Genomic DNA, 21,258 nt, shown 5'->3' with positions numbered 1-21,258 from the left:
CATCTGTATCTATATGGGAGGAAATGACCAAAAATACCCCTAATATATATTAGAAAAGGTTTTAAGATACCCTTGGTTTATATTTTGGTTTAAAAATACTCTTCCTTTCACCTGTCTAAAAGCCCCCTCAATCAAAATTGAATTGAATTTTTTTACTAATTAAATAATTCTTTTTTTATTCAAATTCTTAATATTAGCTCATCCCAAAATATTTAAGTCTAATTATATTTAAAATAAAAAAATAAATTTATTATGTTGTGAAAAATTATAGTGACGAGGAATAAAGGAAAAAAGACAAAATTTGACTGATTATATAAGTAGTTAATATTTAAGATTTTAAATATGATCAATGACAGTAAATAAGAAACAAAAAAAAGAAATTTTGCTTTCTCAAGATTTCGTGATAGGTGTTCTTATTTGAGATCATTGATTGTAAATAGGGGGGAAAGAGTTTTTTTTTTATATTATTGTTATTGTTATTTTGGGTCAGTGACCACGATAAATAAGAGCCCGTTTGGGACGACTTAAAAAAAATAACTTTTTAAAGTGCTGAAAGTTATTTTAAAAATAAGAAGTTATGTGTTTGGATAAAAAAGTTGCAGTTGAAAAAAAATTATTGATGTGTTTGGCAAATAAGTGTTGTTAATCTAAGGTTTTTATTTCTAAGAAAAATTAAAATAAAATTAATTTATATTTTAATTCAATTTCAATAACTTAATATTTAAGTTAATTTTTAATGTGCAACTTATTTTAAATTTCAAAAATATATAATTTGAATAGTGTTATCACAAATGCCCACCTAGTCCCTGGTAGAATGCTCTCGTCCAGATACAAATGGAGTACAGTTGTAAAGCTGTCATGTCAGGTGGTAGGTGAAAAGTGCAGGTGAAAAGTGCAGTGTCCTACCCCAATTGAAAGAGCGGACGAGATTGTATGCTTCAGTGTCTCACAAATGCAGGAACCTGGTCCCAGGCAGAGTTCTCTCATCCAGATTTATAATGGGGTATAGCTGTAAAGTTGTCATGTCAGAGGTTGGTGAGGCGTCAGCGACTCAGCGTACTACACCAATCAGAATGAACGAGGATGTTTGTCCAATGGTAATAACTCTTTATGGTTGATATTTTCTACATGACAAACACCATATTAAATTCATTCATCCTTAAGAAGGAAGTCAGCCAGCAAGCCTTTTCAAGAACCCACAAAGAAGTTTGCAAGGGACCTGGTCCTGCAAGACTGCGATATGAAAGGTGACAAGACAGCCGTCAAAAAAGCTTCCACCTCTGATGTGGTAGGTGAGAAACTTTTCTGAACAGCAGGCTTTCAGCCAATAGGAGTGTTTCAACGAGTTTGTGTTGATTTATATCATCTCTTTCCAAAATACACAAACTCAAGATTTGGCAAACAAAAACTTGGATTTTCTTTGAAAATTCACAAGCTTGAAAAGAGAAGGTCATCTTCAAAGAAGAACATTGTTCATAACAACAAGGGACCAGATGGAGTGCTAAAGCATCTTGTTGTATTTAGAACTTTGTGTCTTATGTGCTTACATTGTAAATATGTTCCTATTCTATAAAGGATTTAGATATTTTGTTTCATTTTCTAAAAAGTCTAAGTCGATTAGAGTTAACTGATTTAGTGGGCAGTGTTGTATCTGCTTAGTCAAATTCTAAATCATCTAGAGTTAGGTGGTTTAGTGGGCGGTGTGGTATCCGCTTAGCAAAGTCTAAGTTATCTAGGGGTGATAGCTTAATTAGTGGGCAGTGTGGCATCTGCTTAGGCTCGGTTAAGTAATCGTTGTATTACTTAGTGTAGAGATTAGGAGGTTAATCTCTATGTGTGGTTGTAAACTGATTTTTACTTTTGCTTTGAGAAGATTAGTAGAAGCAGTTTGAAAAGGATTGTTGAGACAGGTCGTGGTTTTACTCCCTTGAGCAAGGAGGTTTCCACGTAAAATTGTTTGTTCAATCTTTACTTTCAGCACTTATTTTACTGTTTGTTATTGTAACTGTGCTGAGGATCTGGTCCCATCAAAACAAGTGGACGCATATTTTTAGTTACTGTTCTTGCTGAGTCAAAGGACCTGGTCCTTAACTGATAAGTGGACGCATACATTCCAACAAATAGATCACATGAAAGAATTTGGGAATTGTTTTAAAAAATTAAGGGTAAAAAAGTAATATACTTGTCAAAGTAGAATGACTTTTAAGTTTAAAAAAAATATAGGGGTCACCCTACTTTTAACTTATTTTAAGTTACTTTTGACTTATTTTAATTGTTCTTATAATTGTCAAATACTCTCACAAGTCAAAAACAAACTTAAAAGCCCATCCAAATGGCACTAAGACATAAGAAGGGAGTTTTTTTTGTTTTTTTGTTTTTTTTTTTTTTTTTTTTTTTGGGGGGGGGGGGNNNGGGAGAGAGAGAGATTTCAAGAAATGGAAACTATAATTAGATACACAATTATGGTCAGGCTCAGCTTCCCTCTATATCTTTTTGCTTAATCAAAAACCGCCAGAGATAAGATTGCGTAAAAAAAATTAACTTTTTATTTTAAATATAATTAGACTTAATTATTTTTAATATGTTGAGATGAGCTAATATTAAGAATTTGAATAAATAAAAAAATATGTTTCAAAACAAATAAAAGCATGAACTAATTAGTAAAAGAATTCAATTCAATTTTGGTTTGAGAGAATTTTTAGACCAAAGGGTGGAAAGAGGGGTATCTATGAACCAAAAACAAAGATGGAATTTATTTTTAGACCAAAAGATGGATGGCAGATATTTTTAAACCTTCTCCAATATGTTAAGGGTATTCTTGGACATTTTCCCTCATTTATATATATATGAAAAGAAAAAAACTACTTAATTACACTAACATGTCTATTAAAGGCTCATAAGTACCCTTAATCTATGGAAAATGGCTCATAAATAGCCTTCTTCCATCTTTAGGTCCAAAAAAATTCCTAAGATTTGTTTTTGAGTCCAAACTAGTGATATTTTTGTTGTTTTATTTATGGATTGTAGTACAACTTTTACTCCTACCGATAGGGGTGTGTTTAGGGTTTAGATTAAAACCTATTCAAATTGCAAAATAGAACCAAATCAACTATATTTGGATATTCTTTAATTTGGTTTTACATCTTTAAAAATTAATAATATTTGATTTGATTTGACTTGGTTTTTCATTTTTTAAAAAAATTGATAATATTTGGTTTGACTTTGATTTAATCCAAAAAAATCAAAGAAAAAACCTAATCGAACCAACAAATATATACATATATTTTATAACTATACATACATAATAAATTATTTTTTATGTATAATTTTAAACATCTTATATATGTTTTCATTAAAATTGATAATTTAGTGTCAAAAGAATATGAAAAATCGACTGAACCTAACTGATTCATGTCAATTTTTCAATAAAATTGTGGACTTTTATTTAAAAGTAAAATTATCCCGAACAATTGGAATGGTTTTTTTAATTCATGAAAAGAACTAAAAAATTCTTGAACTGAACTGAATAACCTTACGTGTATGTAAATATATTTTATATTAACAATATGTTATATTTTATAATATTTTTAAAATATAAATATAACCTAGATCCTAGCCTCAAGTGACCGGACAACTTTGGGTCTTTGCTCTTTAATTAGCCTTTTGATTAATTAGGTTTAAAATTAAAAGATAAATACTCTATCAAACAATACATCAAAATCTATGCAAGCACTCCTATTAAATGTTTAAGATCAAACAATATGACAAGAAAATTTTACATTCTTGCCTTCTTGGTGAAGAATTGAAGTGCTTCTTCAAGAACATATTTGTAAATGAAATATTTTAATAATAGTATATTTTGAGGTGATATTTTAAAAGTTAAAACAAAAAACAAAAATTAATTGAACCCTACCTATACCAAAGAGTAACCGATATGATTAGAATGGTTGTAAGAAATCTATTTTTGGGTTATACATTATAAAATACCCGAAATTTGGAATGATGTAAGTTTTTAAAAATAACCGACCAAACCATCCCATTGACACCCCTAACGAGAGAATTTATGAGGCCAAAGTGGTGGATTTTGGACTTTTATTCACATCAAATTGAGTGAACCAAAGTTCTGTAATGTTAGGCATTCTATCTTTCTTGTTGACTGAATAATTAACCTTCTTTTTGAATGAATCATTTCTTTTATTTTCGTGTTTGATTAACAAACAAATAACTTAACTAAAATCTAGGGGTGTCAAAAGAATATGAAAAACCAACCGCACCTAATCGAATCGAATCAATTTATGCTATTTTTTTCAATAAAATTGTGGACTTTTTATATAAGTGTATAACCGTTCCGAAAAATTGAGATGATTTTTTTAATTATGAAAAAAAACCAAAAAATTCTAGAACCAAACCAAATAACCTTACATGTATGTAAATATATTTTATATATTAACAATATGTTAAATTTGATATATTTATATGTTATATCATTTTCAAATATAAATATAACGTAGGTCCTAAACCTCTGGTGACTAGACAACTTTGGGACTTTTTTCTTTAATTAGTCTTTACTTAATTAGGTTTAAAATTACAATACAACAAAACTTATCCAAACACTCTTATTAAATATTTAATATCAAACAATACAGCAACAAGATTTTACATTCTTTTCTTTTTGGTGAACAATTAAAGGGTTTATTCAAGAACATATTTATGAAAAAAAAATATTAGTAGTTGTATATTTTGAGGTGATATTTTAAAAGTAAAATAAATCAAAAATTAACCGAACTATATTGGATATGATTAGGATAATTTTAAAAAGTATTTTTGGTTATATATTATAAAATTCCCAAAAAATTGAGACAGTATAAATTTTTTTAAAATAGCCGACCAAACCACATGACACCCCTACTGAAATCGATAACAATCAGATAAATGTAGACTATATTTGATTTGATCGTGTTAATAATTTTTAAAACGATTAAATTGATTCAATTTTGATTAATAATTGACCAGTGAGTTATAGTTTTCTCGACAAAAATAGCAAAACCAATAAACATGCAAATTGGTTTTCCTTTTATACCATCTTAATTCAAGAGACCTTCTCTATACGTCTTCTTCCTTGTATTCCTCTTCTGATAATTTTTCATGAAGCCTTTTCCTATATATACAACATTGCATATTGTTCTTTTTTAAAAAAAAAAAATTAAATTTTGGAAATTGTGTAAAAATATAGGCATGAGGACATCAATTTTTTCCAAGTTCATTATGAGACCTTATTGTTGAAAAACAGTGAGTATTCTCATTTCTCTCTATTGAGTTGTGAATCGTCAACACCTCAGCAATAAAATTATAATGATTGAAGTTTAACAACGATGCCAACATTTCTTCTCATACACCTTTCATTTTTTTCGACACGCATAAAAACAAGTTACAACCTAGAACTGAAAATAATGCAGCACATACTGCTAGACTGCAGTTACTTCGTTATCGAGATGTGCCATAACGAAAACCAACTACAAGTAAACATGTGGGCCTTGTTTACCGTAAATAAACGAACATAAAAAGAGTAGTTTTATATTAAAGCAAGGAAGAATAGAGTAAGCACTGGTCACCAAAGCAGAAAAATATGGCCATGCATCAATATAGAGCAGATTCAAACTGCATAACATTACACACCAACAAAAGAAACAAGTAAAAGACAGAAAGAGACCACTTCCATGTCATCATCTACCTATCCGTTCTTTGATTACAAAGATCACTTGTTACTTTGTATAAGCATGAAAAAAAACATCAAATCAAATATGTACAATCACTAATTTAATCAACATAATGCCTCAGTACACAACGCTCCCTAAAGTAACATACTTCATGGGCTAAATAGTCCACAGGACATAAGGCAGACTCCTAGAATGAGAGGACATGGGGCAGACTCCTAGAACAAGATCAAAACTACTTTAGGGGTCAGGACAAACTTCTACCTAAGAATAGAGATCTCTACCCAATTCCTTAAAAGGACTTTCTCGCTAGAAGGTTCATTATGACCATCAGCAGACTGCAAACTACGATTTGAAGCCAGAGCTCTTCCCTACTAAGACACTTCTTCTAATTGCTAACCCTAGAGACCAAAAGGTCAACAAGAACCAAAACCAACCAACCTTCAATAGAAGATTAGAATTGATCCCTAGCAGTGAAATGGGCAGGACATCTCCCTGGAAACCTCGACATCAATATCACCATACTGTTAACTAGAGTTGAAAACAAGAGCTCTCAGTGAACCTACCTTCAGTCCGACAAAGATGACCAAAAATTATGGAGTTGAACTGAATATCCTGCAAAACTCCATAACAGAAAAAGTTCGTTCCAGGTACTCAATCTATCAAAATAGAGAATTTTAGAAAGGACTATTCTTATCATAAAACAGAAGCACTAATTATGACCAAATCAACATATTAAAGAGATTAGAAAGGGACTCAGAGCAAAAGGGAAGACGGAGAATGTAGAAGCCATTCAATCTGACATTAAGGAGTAGAATGCAGGTGGTGAGAGTACATTGGTATGATACAACGAAGTAGATATTTAAAATTGTGTGAACTACCATGGTGTTAAACTTAGGAGTCATCGATGAAACATTGGAAAAGAAAGACGGAGTATACTGATGAACATCAAGGATGACAGAACCAGTTTGGACTGGTCTGTTAGATCTATAACATAGTTTATAGTACTTGTGTCTGGCAGTTCTTTAACAACGTTTGTACTTATACCAAGAACATTGATGGAAAATAAGGAGCAGAATAAGGATCTACAAATGATATTTATAGATATTTATTGACATAGAGAAACATAGAATAGAAAAGAGAAGTCCACAAATGTACCAGAAATGATTTAATAGTATTCTGAACAGGGAGAGACAATAAGTTGACTAGAAAATATTAGAAATGATCACAGCATACAAAGGTGCGTAAAGAAACAACATATGTATATTAATATAAAAGGACACCTAAGATAATTTGTCCATATCCCTAGGGATGGCATTGAGGCAGGATGGGTTTAAGGCTATGAGGGGAGGAATGCGGGGCAGGTTGAAGTGATTTTTAAAAAAAACTAATGGGGGGGGGGGGGGGGGGGGGGGGGNGGGGGGGTTGCAGGTTCAAACTTAATTTTAACTTTTTACATGTTATAAGAGTGATAGAGCATTATCTATTAAGATAGTTTCTTTAAAGCTGCTAAAATATTCAAGATAGTATATGAAAATGGTTCAATCAAAACTAAAACAATTTCTTACATGCCTTGCCAATTGACCTCTAAAAAATAAAACTTCAAGTCATTATCTATTAAATTAATACAATTTAATAAAAAAAATAAATGTAGTTTTATGAACTTTATTTTTAGCATCAAACTTAACTAGAAAGGAAAATATTTAAATAAATTATGCGGGGCGGGGTTCTATGCAGAGCAGGGCAGGTTGAAAATGAAAAAAATGTTATGCGGGGCAGATTAAATTTTTTGCAAGTTAAGCTCAACCCGACCTACCCCTGCCCCACACCGCCCCATTGCCATCCCTACATATCCCACATGAGCGAATCAGTCTGTAAGTGTACATTATGGTGATTGGAGCTAAACGGAGAAAGGTAGATTAAAACTTACATTAGGTCCGGTATTAAAGAGTCTTTTAAATATGATTAGAGACATGTTACCGGTGAACCATAAGTGTGAGATTTAAAGAAACTCTAAAATGCTGAGGAACACCAATTTTTTACTATAACAGAAGGCACGAATAGAGCAGAGGGAAACAGGATTCATATTAGCTAGCACTTGCTAAGAATAATTGGTGGACTGTCGACAGATTGGAAATATTAAACAAGCAAGTTGCTACACAGCTCATGTATTATACTAAGACTCAATGACCTTCACCAAGAAAAGATGAGATAACAAAGCTTATATAAACAAGTGAAAAGATGTGCAGAAGTGTCTTTCCCCTTCCGTAACGAGGCTAGAGAAAACCTTTTGATGAAGGATTTAGATGGAAAAAGTCCAAAGACTAGGGAATTAATTTCTCTAATAAATTATCTTGCTAGTACTAAGATAATTTAAGTTGTAATTAAATAAAATACAAAGAGGTGGCAGATCAATATTATGTGCATGCAATAGTCACAAGGCAATCAAAGTAGGTGGAAAGGAAGCAGCAAAGGTATATTTAAAGTAGGTGCAGCTTACAGGTTGATGGAGCAACCAAGTCAACAGATTCCAGGAATCTGGCCATGGAGACAAATTTGGAAAGGCAAAATTCCTTATAAAGTCTCATGTTTTATATGGCTGCTAGCTAAGGAAGCAGCTTTGACACAGGATAATGTTATGAAAAGGGGGATAACCTTGTGTTCTAGGTGTTTTCTTTGTGGAGAAACATCAAAAACTGTTAACCATCTTTTTCTACACTGCAAATTTACTCAACAGTTATGGAGGGTATTCTTGAGTCTCAAAGGCATATCCTGGGCAATGCCTAGGAGAATTACTGAAGCCCTAAAAAGTTGGGAGGAGGCAGGAGTGCTAGCTAAAGACGGAACGAGATGGAGAATTATCCCTTCTTCAATCTGGTGGGCAACCTGGAAAGAGAGAAATACTAGGTGTTTTGAGAGCATAGAGAATAGTATGCAGAAAGTTAAACTCAACTGCATTTTGTTGTTATGTTTTTGGTGCAATCAATTATACTCAAATGAAACTGTCTCTATAATTGATGTTTTAGACTCGATTTAGATTTAGAACAGTGGAGTTTTGGAGTTCATCTGTATATAAGGTTTAGTACTGCCCATGTACTATTGTGTTATAATACAAAGTTACCAAGTTTCAAAAAAAAAATAGTCACAAGGCAATCAATGAGTAAATTGAACAAATTGTTTGCCTTTTTTGCTTATAATTCTCTGTTCCTAAATTTAATTTCAGTTCTACTCTTCTGAATAAAAGATCTAAACGGCTGTCAGAGTGAAATAAATTTGTCTTCCCTTTTCTTTTTTAGTAAAGTGAATAGAGGAACTGAAAGATTCCAAAAATAGATACAAGATGGCGAAAGGTGAAAAGGACGGCATCAAATTAGATAGAAAATATACTCAATGAGAAATCTTGGAAGCAATTGGCACCGGAAACTGCAGAACTATGATTATATGGAACAGTAAATGCTAAGCCCAAGTTAAGCACCAGATATTTTCCTTCTTTAGAGGATCTTGAGAATTTGGAGACGCTCACTGGTTATTAGGATATATCTAGTAGTGCTAATGCACACAGCAGAGAATTTATCCGAACTCACAGAATGAGCACATGAGCCACAGGTCATATCAGCAAGACTTGATCTTACTGAAGAAGCTAAGAGCAAAGAGGAATCAGCAACAAGCTACTGAAATCCATGTAACATGAGCTTGACAGCTGATAATAGCTAAAGTTCCGTATAAAGTTAACAGAGCATGGGAAAGTAGGAGAAAGTTGGAAGCCATATTCATCAAATTATAAGAACTGATGACAGACTATCAAAGGAAAGATAATGTCCTACGAAGTTCTAACCAGAGCAGATGAAAAGAGCCTATCAGGCAACATGGCTGAACCTATATAGGCAGAAAACAGAACAAGCGGTCCAACTACATGAATTCTTTGCAAACATTCCTACAGAGAAGAAATTTATCAAACCTACGCAAATGACACTCTCCAGCACGATAACCTACCATATTCTAGAGAGGAACTTCTGAAGAAGGAACCTCGATATTTAGTCAAGGTCACACCTTCAGAAAGGAGATGTGTCATTATTGCTCAAGTCGCCATTATGAATGCCTGAATCAAGTTCTCAGCAGCACGCTTCTGTTCCTGCGAACCAGATATTATAGCAATCTGATCACCTCGAGAGGATTTGGAATCGATTATATCCACAGCTGCCCCAGATATCTGCAAGAGGAACGATGACTTTAAGAAAGTAACCAACCATCATATCAAAGTAATAGCAAGATACCAGAACTTGCACTGCAAGTAATACCTACGGCATCAAGATAAAACAACAAGTATCTAATATTCATTCAGTATGAAGGTATTCATACATAGTAGCATGCACCTATTCATGCATACTGGCATGCACACCCACACACAAAAAAATGATCATTTTGTTGTCTATTCTTTGAGTTGAGTAGGCTGCACATAAGAAGTTGGCTAGGCAGAAGTGTCAGTGGCTACACCAGCAACAACAATAACATACCCAGTGCAACCCCACAAGTGGTGTCTGGGGAGGGTGGAATGTACGCAGCCTTACTCCTACCTTTGTGAAGGTAGAGGCTGCTTCGGGCGGTGTGTACGCAGCCTTACTCTTACCTTTGTGAAGGTAGAGGCTGCTTCCTATGGACCTTCGACTCAATTACAGCATATCAAAATCAGCAAGAAAGGGAAATACAATAGTGAAGAAACCATATAGAAAATAATGAAGAAACAACACCAGCCTCGACCATAAGTCCCAAATATAAATGCCACACAAGAGCAGAAGAAATGCAGGGAGAGGTAAGTGTTTGAAATTCAAAGCCCGTATCATTTCAACAACCATGTAAATTAGACCACCAAAGGAAGATAAGCGATGGACATAAAAAAATCAAGTTTTAAACAGGCTCAAGTAACTACTTACCTTGCGGATATTATCTATGTTTGAGCCACCTTTACCCATAACTTTACAGACTGCATGTCCTGGGATAACCATCTCTACAGCTGAGGGTGGAGGCAATCTGCTCAAAGGCATGATACAGTTCAGAAAAATCAAGAGAGAAAATACAAGTTAATTCACCAGCATAAAGTACTTACCCGCCATATAACTTTGAGGAATATGAAGAGAACGTTCCATAGCTATCGTCCCCCATCTTCCAACAGAAAAATAGTGAAAGTAAACATCCAGGAACAGTGAAAGTAAAGAACAGATGATGAATAATAGCAATCAGCAAGAAGCAGAATCCATGGCACCGCAAAGCCAAAAAAGATTTAGAAATAAGACTCAAGGACTTCACAACTAGTAAATCCATGAAGATTGCGAGATAAACATCAACAGTAATTGGAATGTTTCATGTGACTTCATCATATTCATATAAGATCCTCATTAAGAGATTAACATTTCCATTAGTTAGACCATTCATATGAAGGGAGAAGAAAGATTGGTCACTGGAATGACATTAGTGTAACTTCTCCATAGCTACCTAACTATATAGTAATTAATAGTAAAAGAGGGAGAAAAGGTAACATGTTTTCCAGACTAGGTTACTCTCAATATCTCTCCTTTGCTTTGCCAAAGCGAGATAACTGTACTCTGCATATCTTCATCAAGTAATGTTAGACAGTCACCAGTACCAAATGCTTCATTTCTTGAATCACCTTATAACAGCTATTTCAAACAATTTATAAATAAAAAATGGAGGAAAAAAACAATTGACATAAGATGCAGTTTACAAGGCTGCAATTTTGATTAAAATTTGAGTTTGAAATGCCCAAATACACAACAGCATGGAAATAGAACTTTGTGCCATGCAGGGAAAGCAGAAGTATACCGAGAGCGACTCATGACCATAGCGGCTGCCCGAAGAACGCATTCCAACACCATTCCCAGTTTCAATCCTATGTTCATAGCTCAAAGGAGCAGCTGGAGGAACGTTGGGCAACACTGGAGCCAATGAGAAACCAGTACCACCAGCGCGTAAAGAATCAGCACCTGCAGATGGATTATGATTACCTTCTCGGCCTTTTATAACATCATCTCTGAGCCTCAGTACAATCTGGATAAGGGCGTCCCTCACACTGCTAACTTCCCCAGATACCTACGCATTTAAAACGATGGCTAATGAATATAAGGAGAAGCAACTAAAAGACAGTTTAATTGATTAAAACTATTATGAAAGACAGACCTCAACAAGTTCATCATTTGAATCTGCACATTTGGGCCTTTCGCCTTTTGAGATACGTACATCAGCTCTAGTTCTCTTCCGGATTTCATTAACGATTGAACCACCTTTCCCAATGATACATCCAATAATCTTGGATGGAACAAGTAGACGAAAAGTTACAGTATCCTCATCTTCGTCATTTATTTTCCCTTGCAGCAGAAGTACAGCTTCAACTGCCATGGATTTAAGATCATCCACTGACTACAGAAAACAAATGCTGAATATGGTTAATACATGGAATACAAGACAATGGAGATGAATCAAACTACTTTCTATAAAGATAATTACAAAAGCAACATAAACAGCCTATTATTAATGTTTCTAGCATCAAATAAAATGAAATATATAGCACCCCANCCCCCCCCCCCCCCCCACACACCCTCCTGCATGTAAATACCTCAAAGATCAAAAGCGGGAGAAAAAGCATAATCTTCTTTTACCTCCTAATAAGGATAAACAAAAAAAATGAAAAACTGTCACCAATGCTTACTGTGTATAAGTTTGTTTCACAATGATCTATGAGAAGGCAAAGTACACTTCCACAAAAAGAAAGACAACTGCTAAAAGACCAAAATCTCACCAACTCGGGGACTTTGAATACTGGAGAGAAAGCAATACCTCAGTGGAAATGACTGTGATAATGCACTGATCACGATCAGCTTTGGCATCACAAACCTCAATACGAGCACCACTTGTTTGCCTTACACTTTTAATCGAAGCTCCTCCCTTGCCAATAACACGACCAATATTGTTAGTTGGACACAGCACTCTAATAGTCAATTCCTCAGTTTGAGAGGTACCACTGTAACCAGAAACCATGGGAAGACCAGAAGAATAAATAGGCCATGTGCTTCCTGCATCCACATAACCCGGAAGCTCTGGTATTTGTGTGGTACCCAAAACAGATGGAACAGATCGAGATGGCATAATAGGATCCACATTTGGATAAATCCCAGCTCCTGGATATATGGGAACATCTGAAGGGATAATAATACTTGGACGGACTTCAGGAACATTGGTAGTAAGAGGAATTTCTTCCTTAGGTGTGAACTTGTACATGATTGCAGAAATAGCAAAGAGTGATCTCCTAACAGATTCTGGGTCACCAGTTATCTGTGTTAAGTAAGAAACTGTCAGTTCATGCATAAATTCTAACAATTGACTCGAAACAACAAAATTTAGGAGCAGAATGTAGTTTTATAAAGTTTGCGTGACGCACTAATACTACTTAATTGTCAATAAATATTTTTTATAAAAAAAAAACTAACCAGAACAAAGTTATCAAACTCGAGTGCACAGGAATGTGTTGGATCACTAGCATCTCTGGCAACTACTTTAATATTGGCCCTCAACTTGCTTCTCAACTTCTTTATGGTGGTACCAGATTTACCAATGATATTAGCAGACTGGCTTGAAGGAGCAAGAAGCTGACACTCCTCTTTATCCTTCCGCTTCTTATCAGATTCTCCAATTGCAGCCAAAGCATTTGCAATTGCCGTATAAACCTTGAGAAGAGCATCCTGAGCCGTGCAAAGAGGTTTTTTCTCATTGAACTCCTGATCAACCTCAACATCTTCCTTTTCCTTTACATAGCAATAAATGAGTATAACTCTATCCTTAGCACCTGGAAATGGATCCACCACCTTGACCTTCGCCTTAGTCTCAGACCTAATTGAATTTATAACTTTCCCATTCTTTCCAATAACACTGCCAATCACATTATTTGGACACAGAATTCTGTAAACTATTAGCTCATCATCGCTTTTCTCGTCCCTATCTGTCCTCCTCTTCTGGTTCTTGTTATCTCCATCATCCCTACGTGATCTTTTTCCAGTCTCACCCATAATAAAATATAAGAATTACCCCTAAAAATGTAGCATAAAAGTTAATAAACCTAATTACACATTCTTGATAAACAGAAAAAAAAAATGAAACTAAAACAAACTATTCAGATATTACATATTCCAAAAACATGATTTCCAGAAACACCTTAAAGAAAAACTTCAAACCCTAAGAGCAAAAACAAATTTTCAGATACAAAATTTGAAAAAAACACAAATTGCCTATCAACTATGCGACGATCCTAAACTAGTAGGAAAAGAATACATCCAATAAAATACAAACTGGATCCAGAAACATAGAGAAATAGATTGTAACACTTCTGAAAAAATAAATAAACAAAGAGGCAAAGACACATAGTACATACACAATTCGTAGATGATATAAAAAAAGATTGAAAAGAGAAGAAACACCATAACCTACGGAGAAAACGAAGCTGCGCACCTGTGATTTAGCTGTGAGAACTGTGGTGATATTCCAAAATTAGGGTTTTTAGTTTTGTGATAACTGGTTCAGACCGGTTTGCTCCTTTGATATTGTGGGTTTTTTCTTTGACCAGATAATGTATTAAAGAGGATATTTTATAGAAAAATTATTTAATTACACAAACATTTTTACCGCAAAGAGAAAAGTATGAAAAAACTATAAATTCAGCATAAATTATTAATTTTATCCTTAAATTATTGACCGTCTTAAATATATCCATTTACTTAATTAACTTAACCCAAATACTCTCCGAATATTGCAACGTGATTAAAATATACCTCTAAATTCTCGTCAAGTTTGAGAGAGTTTTCAACACTTCTCTCAACCTTTTTATTAAGAGCCCAGACTCCTACAAGAATTTGAGACCACTTGTTATGTCATATGACATATCAGGGTGTATCTAAATTTAGTTAGTCATGTAGAGGGATACTTTTAAAGTTGTCAATAGTTTGGAGACGAAACTAATAATATGCGTCAAGTTTAGAGATGTTTTTAATATTTCTCTCTATCAGATACACTGAAATATTGAGAGAGACGAGCGAGAAAAGGAGAGAGGCGAGCGAGATAGGAGGGAAGCGAGCTAAATAGTTTATGTATCATAGATTCATGCGAATCACACTAGATACATGTATCTAGATGCTAGATATATTCTGAAATATAGATACATAGGAGAGACACAAGGGGGAGAGTCAAATTCACGCAATTCAACTTGGATACAATATATCTGAAATAAATTACACCTAATTTTGATCTCATGTATCCGAGATACATTTATCTAGACATGTCAGATACATGTATCCAAAGTCTAAATTCTAATAAGATTTATAATATTGAAAACTCATGTAAAATAAAGTAATTTGCTTGTAAACTAGTGAAATTTGTGTTGTTTACCCATATTTTATGAGGTGGAATTCCAACTTGTGAAGCTAGGGAAAAAATCATATGAAAAACCACATGAATATAATGTTTAAGACTCAAATTTAAAATACATAAATTATTTTTTTTATTTATAAAATATATTTTTAAATTATAAAAGACAAAAAAAATTAGTTGGGACTAAGAGCCTGTTTGACATTGCTGCTAAAAATTGCTTATTTTTAGAAACGTTTTTTAAAAAAATAGTTTTTTCAGAAAAGTACTTTTAAAAAAAAAGCAATTTGTGTTTGGCAAATTCATTTGAAAATTGTTTTTGGTAAGCAATTTGTATTTGATTAATTTTCTTTAATAAATGCTTTTGAGAGTCAAATTACGAAAAAGTGCAAGTATCAATGTGTTTGTAATATTAAGATTATTTTATAGAGAGAAACAATTTTAAACATCTAATACATAAACTTTAATTACATTTTTAATTTAATTATTTAAAATGTACATATTCAAATTTTCAATCAATATTGTTGAAAAATATTGAAAAGGGGAATCTTGTTGGTATTTGTTACCTATTTTTTTGGATTCAATCTTAGCTATTATCCTTTTTTTTTTTGGTATTATACTCTAAAGTTTTAAAAAAATCAAATTAAAATAAAATAATACGTAAATTAAGAAAAGAAAAATTTGTTATTTGCTACCATTTCTTTGGGAGGGTCTAAATTTTTAATTGTTACTTTTCTCTTTTTTTATTCCTACAAAAATATTGTTGTTAGTTTTATTTCTAATTCTTTAAAATAATACATAAAGTAATAATATACAATATAATATATAAATAATAATATAAAACATAAATAAAATAAAAAAGTTATTATATAAAAATAAAAAATAAAATTCGTGAATAAAAATCAACCAAACATATGAGATATGTTAATTAATTAATAAGGGATATATTGATAAATATGTAAATATGTAAGAGATATTTTAGTCTTAAAAAACTACTTTTTTATTTCTGCTTATGCTTTTTTTTTAAAGCAGAAATTTTTAGTTTCTTCCCAACAACAGAAAAACTGTTTCTGCTTCCATTTAAAATAAGTTTTCAGAATTTGTCAAACACTTAATTTCTCAAAATAAGTGTTTTTTCTCAAAAAAATTCACTTCTAGCCTCCCAGCAGCAATGCCAAATAGGCTCTAAGTGTGGCAGTGGGACCGTGTAACATCCCAAAAATTTCTAAGCTAAGATTCAAATCATTCTTTAGTTACATGTAAGGTCGTATCGGGCAAATTTTAAATTTGTTCATAGGTGTAAATATCAACTCTTTAGTGTGGGAATGATTTTGGATATGAATTAAGGTCACAAGAACTCCCTAGCACAAAGTTGAGTTGAAAGCTTCCTTACCGATTAAGTTTTGACATAAGATTCTACTTAGGTCAACTTCAAACGACATATCTCTCAGCCCAAAATGAATTAGGTGACCTATAAAATTTAAGTTATGTGAGTCATCTTTCCAACGCCACCAAGTTCGCCTCATTTCGTGTTCGAAGCAAAAAGTTATGACCATTTTACTAGAGACTACCACATCATAATTTTCTAAGTCAATTCCTACGAATTGCTTCTACAGGACATAGAAATTTCGACGACCCATACTGTCAAGTCGTAGAAGAAGTTCAGAGAGTCAAATTTTGGGGTCTGATTCCTACGGATCCATTTTACGGGCCGTAGGAACTTTTGTGGGTCATAGTTTGGAACCGTAGAATGAAATTTTAAGCCTTAAAATTCAGTATAAATTCTACATATTGGATCTACGGTCCATAGAAACTTATATGGATCGTAGTTTGTACCCTTAGAATGAAATATTGAGTCTTAAAATTTAGTATGAATTCCACGGATGGGATCTAAGTCCGTAGAACAAACCACAATTCATTGATGGCCCCGTAGAAGATGTTAGCTTTTTAAGAAGAGTATTTCAGACTTGTCCCGCCCATTATAATCCTAAAACCCAAATTTTTACTCTAAGTTAAGGGTTAAAACAGTGCTAGTCAATCTTTTACGTTCATTAACACTCCAAGTCATTAGAGCAAGGTTCCCAGAAGAGAAAATCTAGGGTTTCGAGCGTTTTTTGAGTTTCACCGATTTCATTAAGAACTTTGTCCTTCCAGGTATGTAAGGCTACTCATAGTGATGGACTAAGTTCGTCTTCATGCTCTACATCTAAATTAATTCATTAAAAGGTTATGTTTAGAGCTTTATCGGTAGTCTCTTGACATCTGAATTTAGTTGTGCTTCTTATTCTGCATTTCAATTTCCTAATTGTTGAGATTTTGATTTCTATTATGCATATTGAATTCTAAATTGTTGTTCATGTTTCGTATCACATGAACTCTATTTGTTTATAAAATTCATGTTTATAGAGATTATTATATGAGATTCTTATACATCGATTTCAGACTTGATAGGTAAGTCCATAAGTATACATTTAAATGCATGTTTTGAAAAGAATTTTCAATGAAAGAATCAAACTATTTCATATGTACTATTTGACGGTTGAGAAAGAGAAAGAGTATAATTGATTTTCTTTCAAATAGTATTTCAGTAAAGAAAAGTGAAAGCAAAGCAAAGAAATAGTCCCTTTCTCTGTAAAAGGTGATTGGTCAAGACCTAATTCAATTCAAATTTACTTGGGTCAAAACGAGTTAGGTAATGGGTCGGGTCAAGATTCAACCCAACTCAATTTTTACTAAGCTTAATTGTTTTATTTGTTTTTTAAAACTATTTTAGTTCCTAATAAAATGATTTTTTTCTTTATTACGGCTATATATAACATAAAAGATTGAAAAAATTAAAATTTTCATGAGCTAATTCGGACACATTAGCCCAACTTTTAATGGGTTGAGCTAATGAATGAGCGAGTTATTTATCCACCCAAATTTAAATGGGTTGGGCGGTTGAGTTTGATTTTGCCGCCCCTAATTCCAGCTTCTCACTCGCTTAACATAAAGTGAGAGGTACTTTCCCTATCACACGTATACATGTTCGAAGTGTCTAAATAGTCCATTTAGATAGGATTGGAGTGTTTAACTGAAATAAGCTTGAGTTGAAGTTGTAAAATGAAAAATAAGTCCAGACGCTTAATCAATTAGACGTTGTTCCATCCTTCTTTCTTGATCTACACATTCACACACTTTACAATTAAGGAATGACGGTTAAGAATCAAATTCAAAAATATATTTATATATTTCATCTTTACTAAAACTTTATCTGAAGTAGACAATTCATTGCCCCCTTCAATTTTTAATGTATATCCCACTTTTAGGAGGGATGAATCTTGTAAAAACAACAACAATGCGTGTTAGAAAGGAACATGATGAAAAATACCAAATTAAATTATTAAGTTTGGTAGTACTAATTATAAAGTACTGTAGACTCTCATAAACCTCACAATTGCGATCTATTTTATGTGTCACCATCGCTTTTAAGATAAGATTTGAGCCATTCTTTATTTCTGAATAAGATTTCACCGAGTGATTCTAAATTTTCTTAGATGTTAAGGTCACTAAAAACTCCTAGCAGAAAGTTGAGTTGAAAGTTTCCTTACCGATTAAGTTTTGATGTAAGATTCTCTTTGGGTCAACTTCAAACGACCATATCTCTTAGAATATAAAGAGTTATGTCATAACCTATCAAATTAAAGGTATTTGAATCTTCTTTCCAACGTCACCAATTTCGCAACAATCCGAGTTTTGTGTAAAATGCTATGACCATTTTAGTAACCCGATATAGTGTAGTGACGAATTAGCCACGGGAAAACATTAAAAAAGGGTTGTTTTTGTCATTTTACCTCTAAGAAAACCCACCCTAAACGAATTTCTTGACTAATTAGAGACCCAAAACAATTAGATTTTCATCTCTTAATCCATCATTCTCTTCTCTCTCAAACCCTAAGGAAAAATCAAAGGACTCCACAAGATTCTTCTTCAAGGTAAGTCTTTCTCCAAGAATTCCATTCTTTCCAACTCAAATTCCTCATACAATTTATATTATATATATATATATATATATATATATATATATATATATAATAAAGGAGAAACATAGACAAGGTGATGTGGTACCTCTCTATTGCCTCCATTTGCATTTATCTTTTTTCTCCTTTTTTACATTTTTTTCCTATTTAAATTAATTATTGTATTATTAAATCAAATTACTTAGCTTATTACAAATAAATATTTTATTAATGGAGTAACATTTATAACAAAGAGTCTTCACATTCCTTTTTTTCTTTGTTAGTCTCACTTCAAATCATAAAATGATAATATATTTCAATATTTTAAGTGTATTTTTCTTAATTATTTAATTTATTTACAAGGAGTAATTACCCATGACCTACATATCTTTAATTTTTATTTTTAATAATATTCAAGACTCTCATAATTTTCATGTCCATAACCTCCAAACATTAATTTGTAAGCTTATGATGTCTTATGGTATACCTGTATTTTGCCTATACAAACTCATATTTAGTTTCATAGATATTCACATTCAAAAGTCTTTCTTTTTATTTTCTACATTTTACCTATATAAATTCATATTTAATTTCATGAAAATTCACATTCAAGAATATAGTTTCTCTTCTTCATCATATTAGTTTGTGAATTAACTAACATGTAAAGAAAAAGAAGTACCTAAAAGGTAAGAAATATTTCATTCTCAAGTCTCTTTTTACATTTATGTATTTGGATATGCTTTCTTAATATTTTATTTATGTATGTATTATCATTCTCCAAGAAAGTATGATTAAAAAAAAAAACTTTGTAATAATGAACAATGTGTTGTTAGTATGTGATTGTTCTCTTTAATAGTCAATTTGGGGAATATAATATAGTTTGATTACAATATTTGCTAGATTTCAAGAGATGATTATTATTTATTAATGTTAGTACAATTGAATAAATAATTTATAGATGTATTACATATAGTTTAGATTTCTTTTTTTTTTTGGTATAATCACTTTCAATCGGTATAATATTTTATTTATTCATAATTATGTTTTTTTTATTCAATTGTTAGCATATGATGAAGAGTTTGACATATGAAACACATAATATGATGACAGATCTACTTGCAAAGAAAGATGGTGGAAGAAAAACAGTTTTTTAAGCATAATTAAGGATTATTTTTGTTATAATTTTTTCGTTTACTTTGACTTGTATTGGTAAGGTAACTACTTTTGCTAGAATTGTTTAAATTTTAGTTTGTATAAGTAACTTAACTACATGTATTGACAATGCCACTCATTTGATTCTTTACTATTTTATTTTATTTTGTTATGAAACACAATTAATATAACTATCTAATTTCAAAAAAATAATAATTATGATGATCATGAGCTTCATTTTTATTATGCTTGCAAGAAACCAATTAAAAATAAAATGTGAATTCTATGATGTCTTCTTTTTGTATGTAACAATCTATTTTTGTCACTATTTTTTTTGTTTGAAATGTATTTATATTTTTTATGCACTCACCAATTATTATTATTTTTGTTCATTATTGTATTTCTATCTCTTATTTTCACATTTATTTATTTATTTTTACAAATAAAATTAATAAATGATTATTAATGCAATTAATGTCTAATAAAATTCATAACTCATGTCTCTTCATTTTACTTGTAACTTCTATTCTTAGATATTGTTATAACTTTTTCATGTTTCTTTTTCATAATTTTTATAAATATTTAATTAATATTTAAAAAATTATAATAAACAAATTTAATGATAAAGACACAATGAGGCACTTCAAAAGGGTTTTTTACGAAATTAAAATTTGTATAGAGGATTGTAAAAAATATGTAATACAATATATTGTTATTTCAAAATATGATCTCTTATTTTATTTACTTCACCACGATAAATATTTTATTCTACTATATGCATATGCACAACATGCACTTAAAAGATGTAAAAAAAATTCAATTTGTTTAAAAAGGATGAAAAAGCGTACCATATCACAAACGAAGAGAATATCAATATTGTCTATATATCTGATACTAACATGAATATAAATACTATATATTACTGTCCAATAAATATTTCTTACAACCGCGCGAAGCGCGGACAATTT

General features: G+C 31.9%; 1 protein-coding gene across 3 annotated transcripts; it reads right to left on the bottom strand.

Annotated features, from left to right (window-relative positions):
* Window positions 1-9,461: 9,461 nt before the first annotated feature.
* Window positions 9,462-14,343, bottom strand: LOC125842470 (KH domain-containing protein At4g18375-like). 3 transcript variants are annotated; one of them, XM_049521770.1, is made up of 9 exons: window positions 14,204-14,321; window positions 13,214-13,810; window positions 12,564-13,058; window positions 11,907-12,146; window positions 11,735-11,819; window positions 11,553-11,644; window positions 10,819-10,874; window positions 10,646-10,742; window positions 9,462-9,924 (listed from the first exon to the last, which is right to left on the bottom strand). In XM_049521770.1, exons 2-9 carry the CDS (start codon window positions 13,787-13,789, stop codon window positions 9,793-9,795), a joined length of 1,773 nt encoding a protein of 590 aa, XP_049377727.1. In that variant the 5' UTR covers window positions 13,790-13,810; window positions 14,204-14,321; the 3' UTR covers window positions 9,462-9,792. The 3 variants fall into 3 exon arrangements, with proteins under 3 accessions (XP_049377727.1, XP_049377725.1, XP_049377726.1); XM_049521768.1 differs by having other exon boundaries at window positions 11,553-11,819; window positions 14,229-14,343; XM_049521769.1 differs by having other exon boundaries at window positions 11,553-11,819; window positions 14,204-14,320.
* Window positions 14,344-21,258: the final 6,915 nt, after the last annotated feature.

This window comes from Solanum stenotomum, chromosome 10, assembly GCF_019186545.1.
Source record: "Solanum stenotomum isolate F172 chromosome 10, ASM1918654v1, whole genome shotgun sequence".
In the NCBI taxonomy this organism is placed as follows: domain Eukaryota; kingdom Viridiplantae; phylum Streptophyta; class Magnoliopsida; order Solanales; family Solanaceae; genus Solanum; species Solanum stenotomum.
This window is presented reverse-complemented; position numbering and strand designations above follow the sequence as displayed.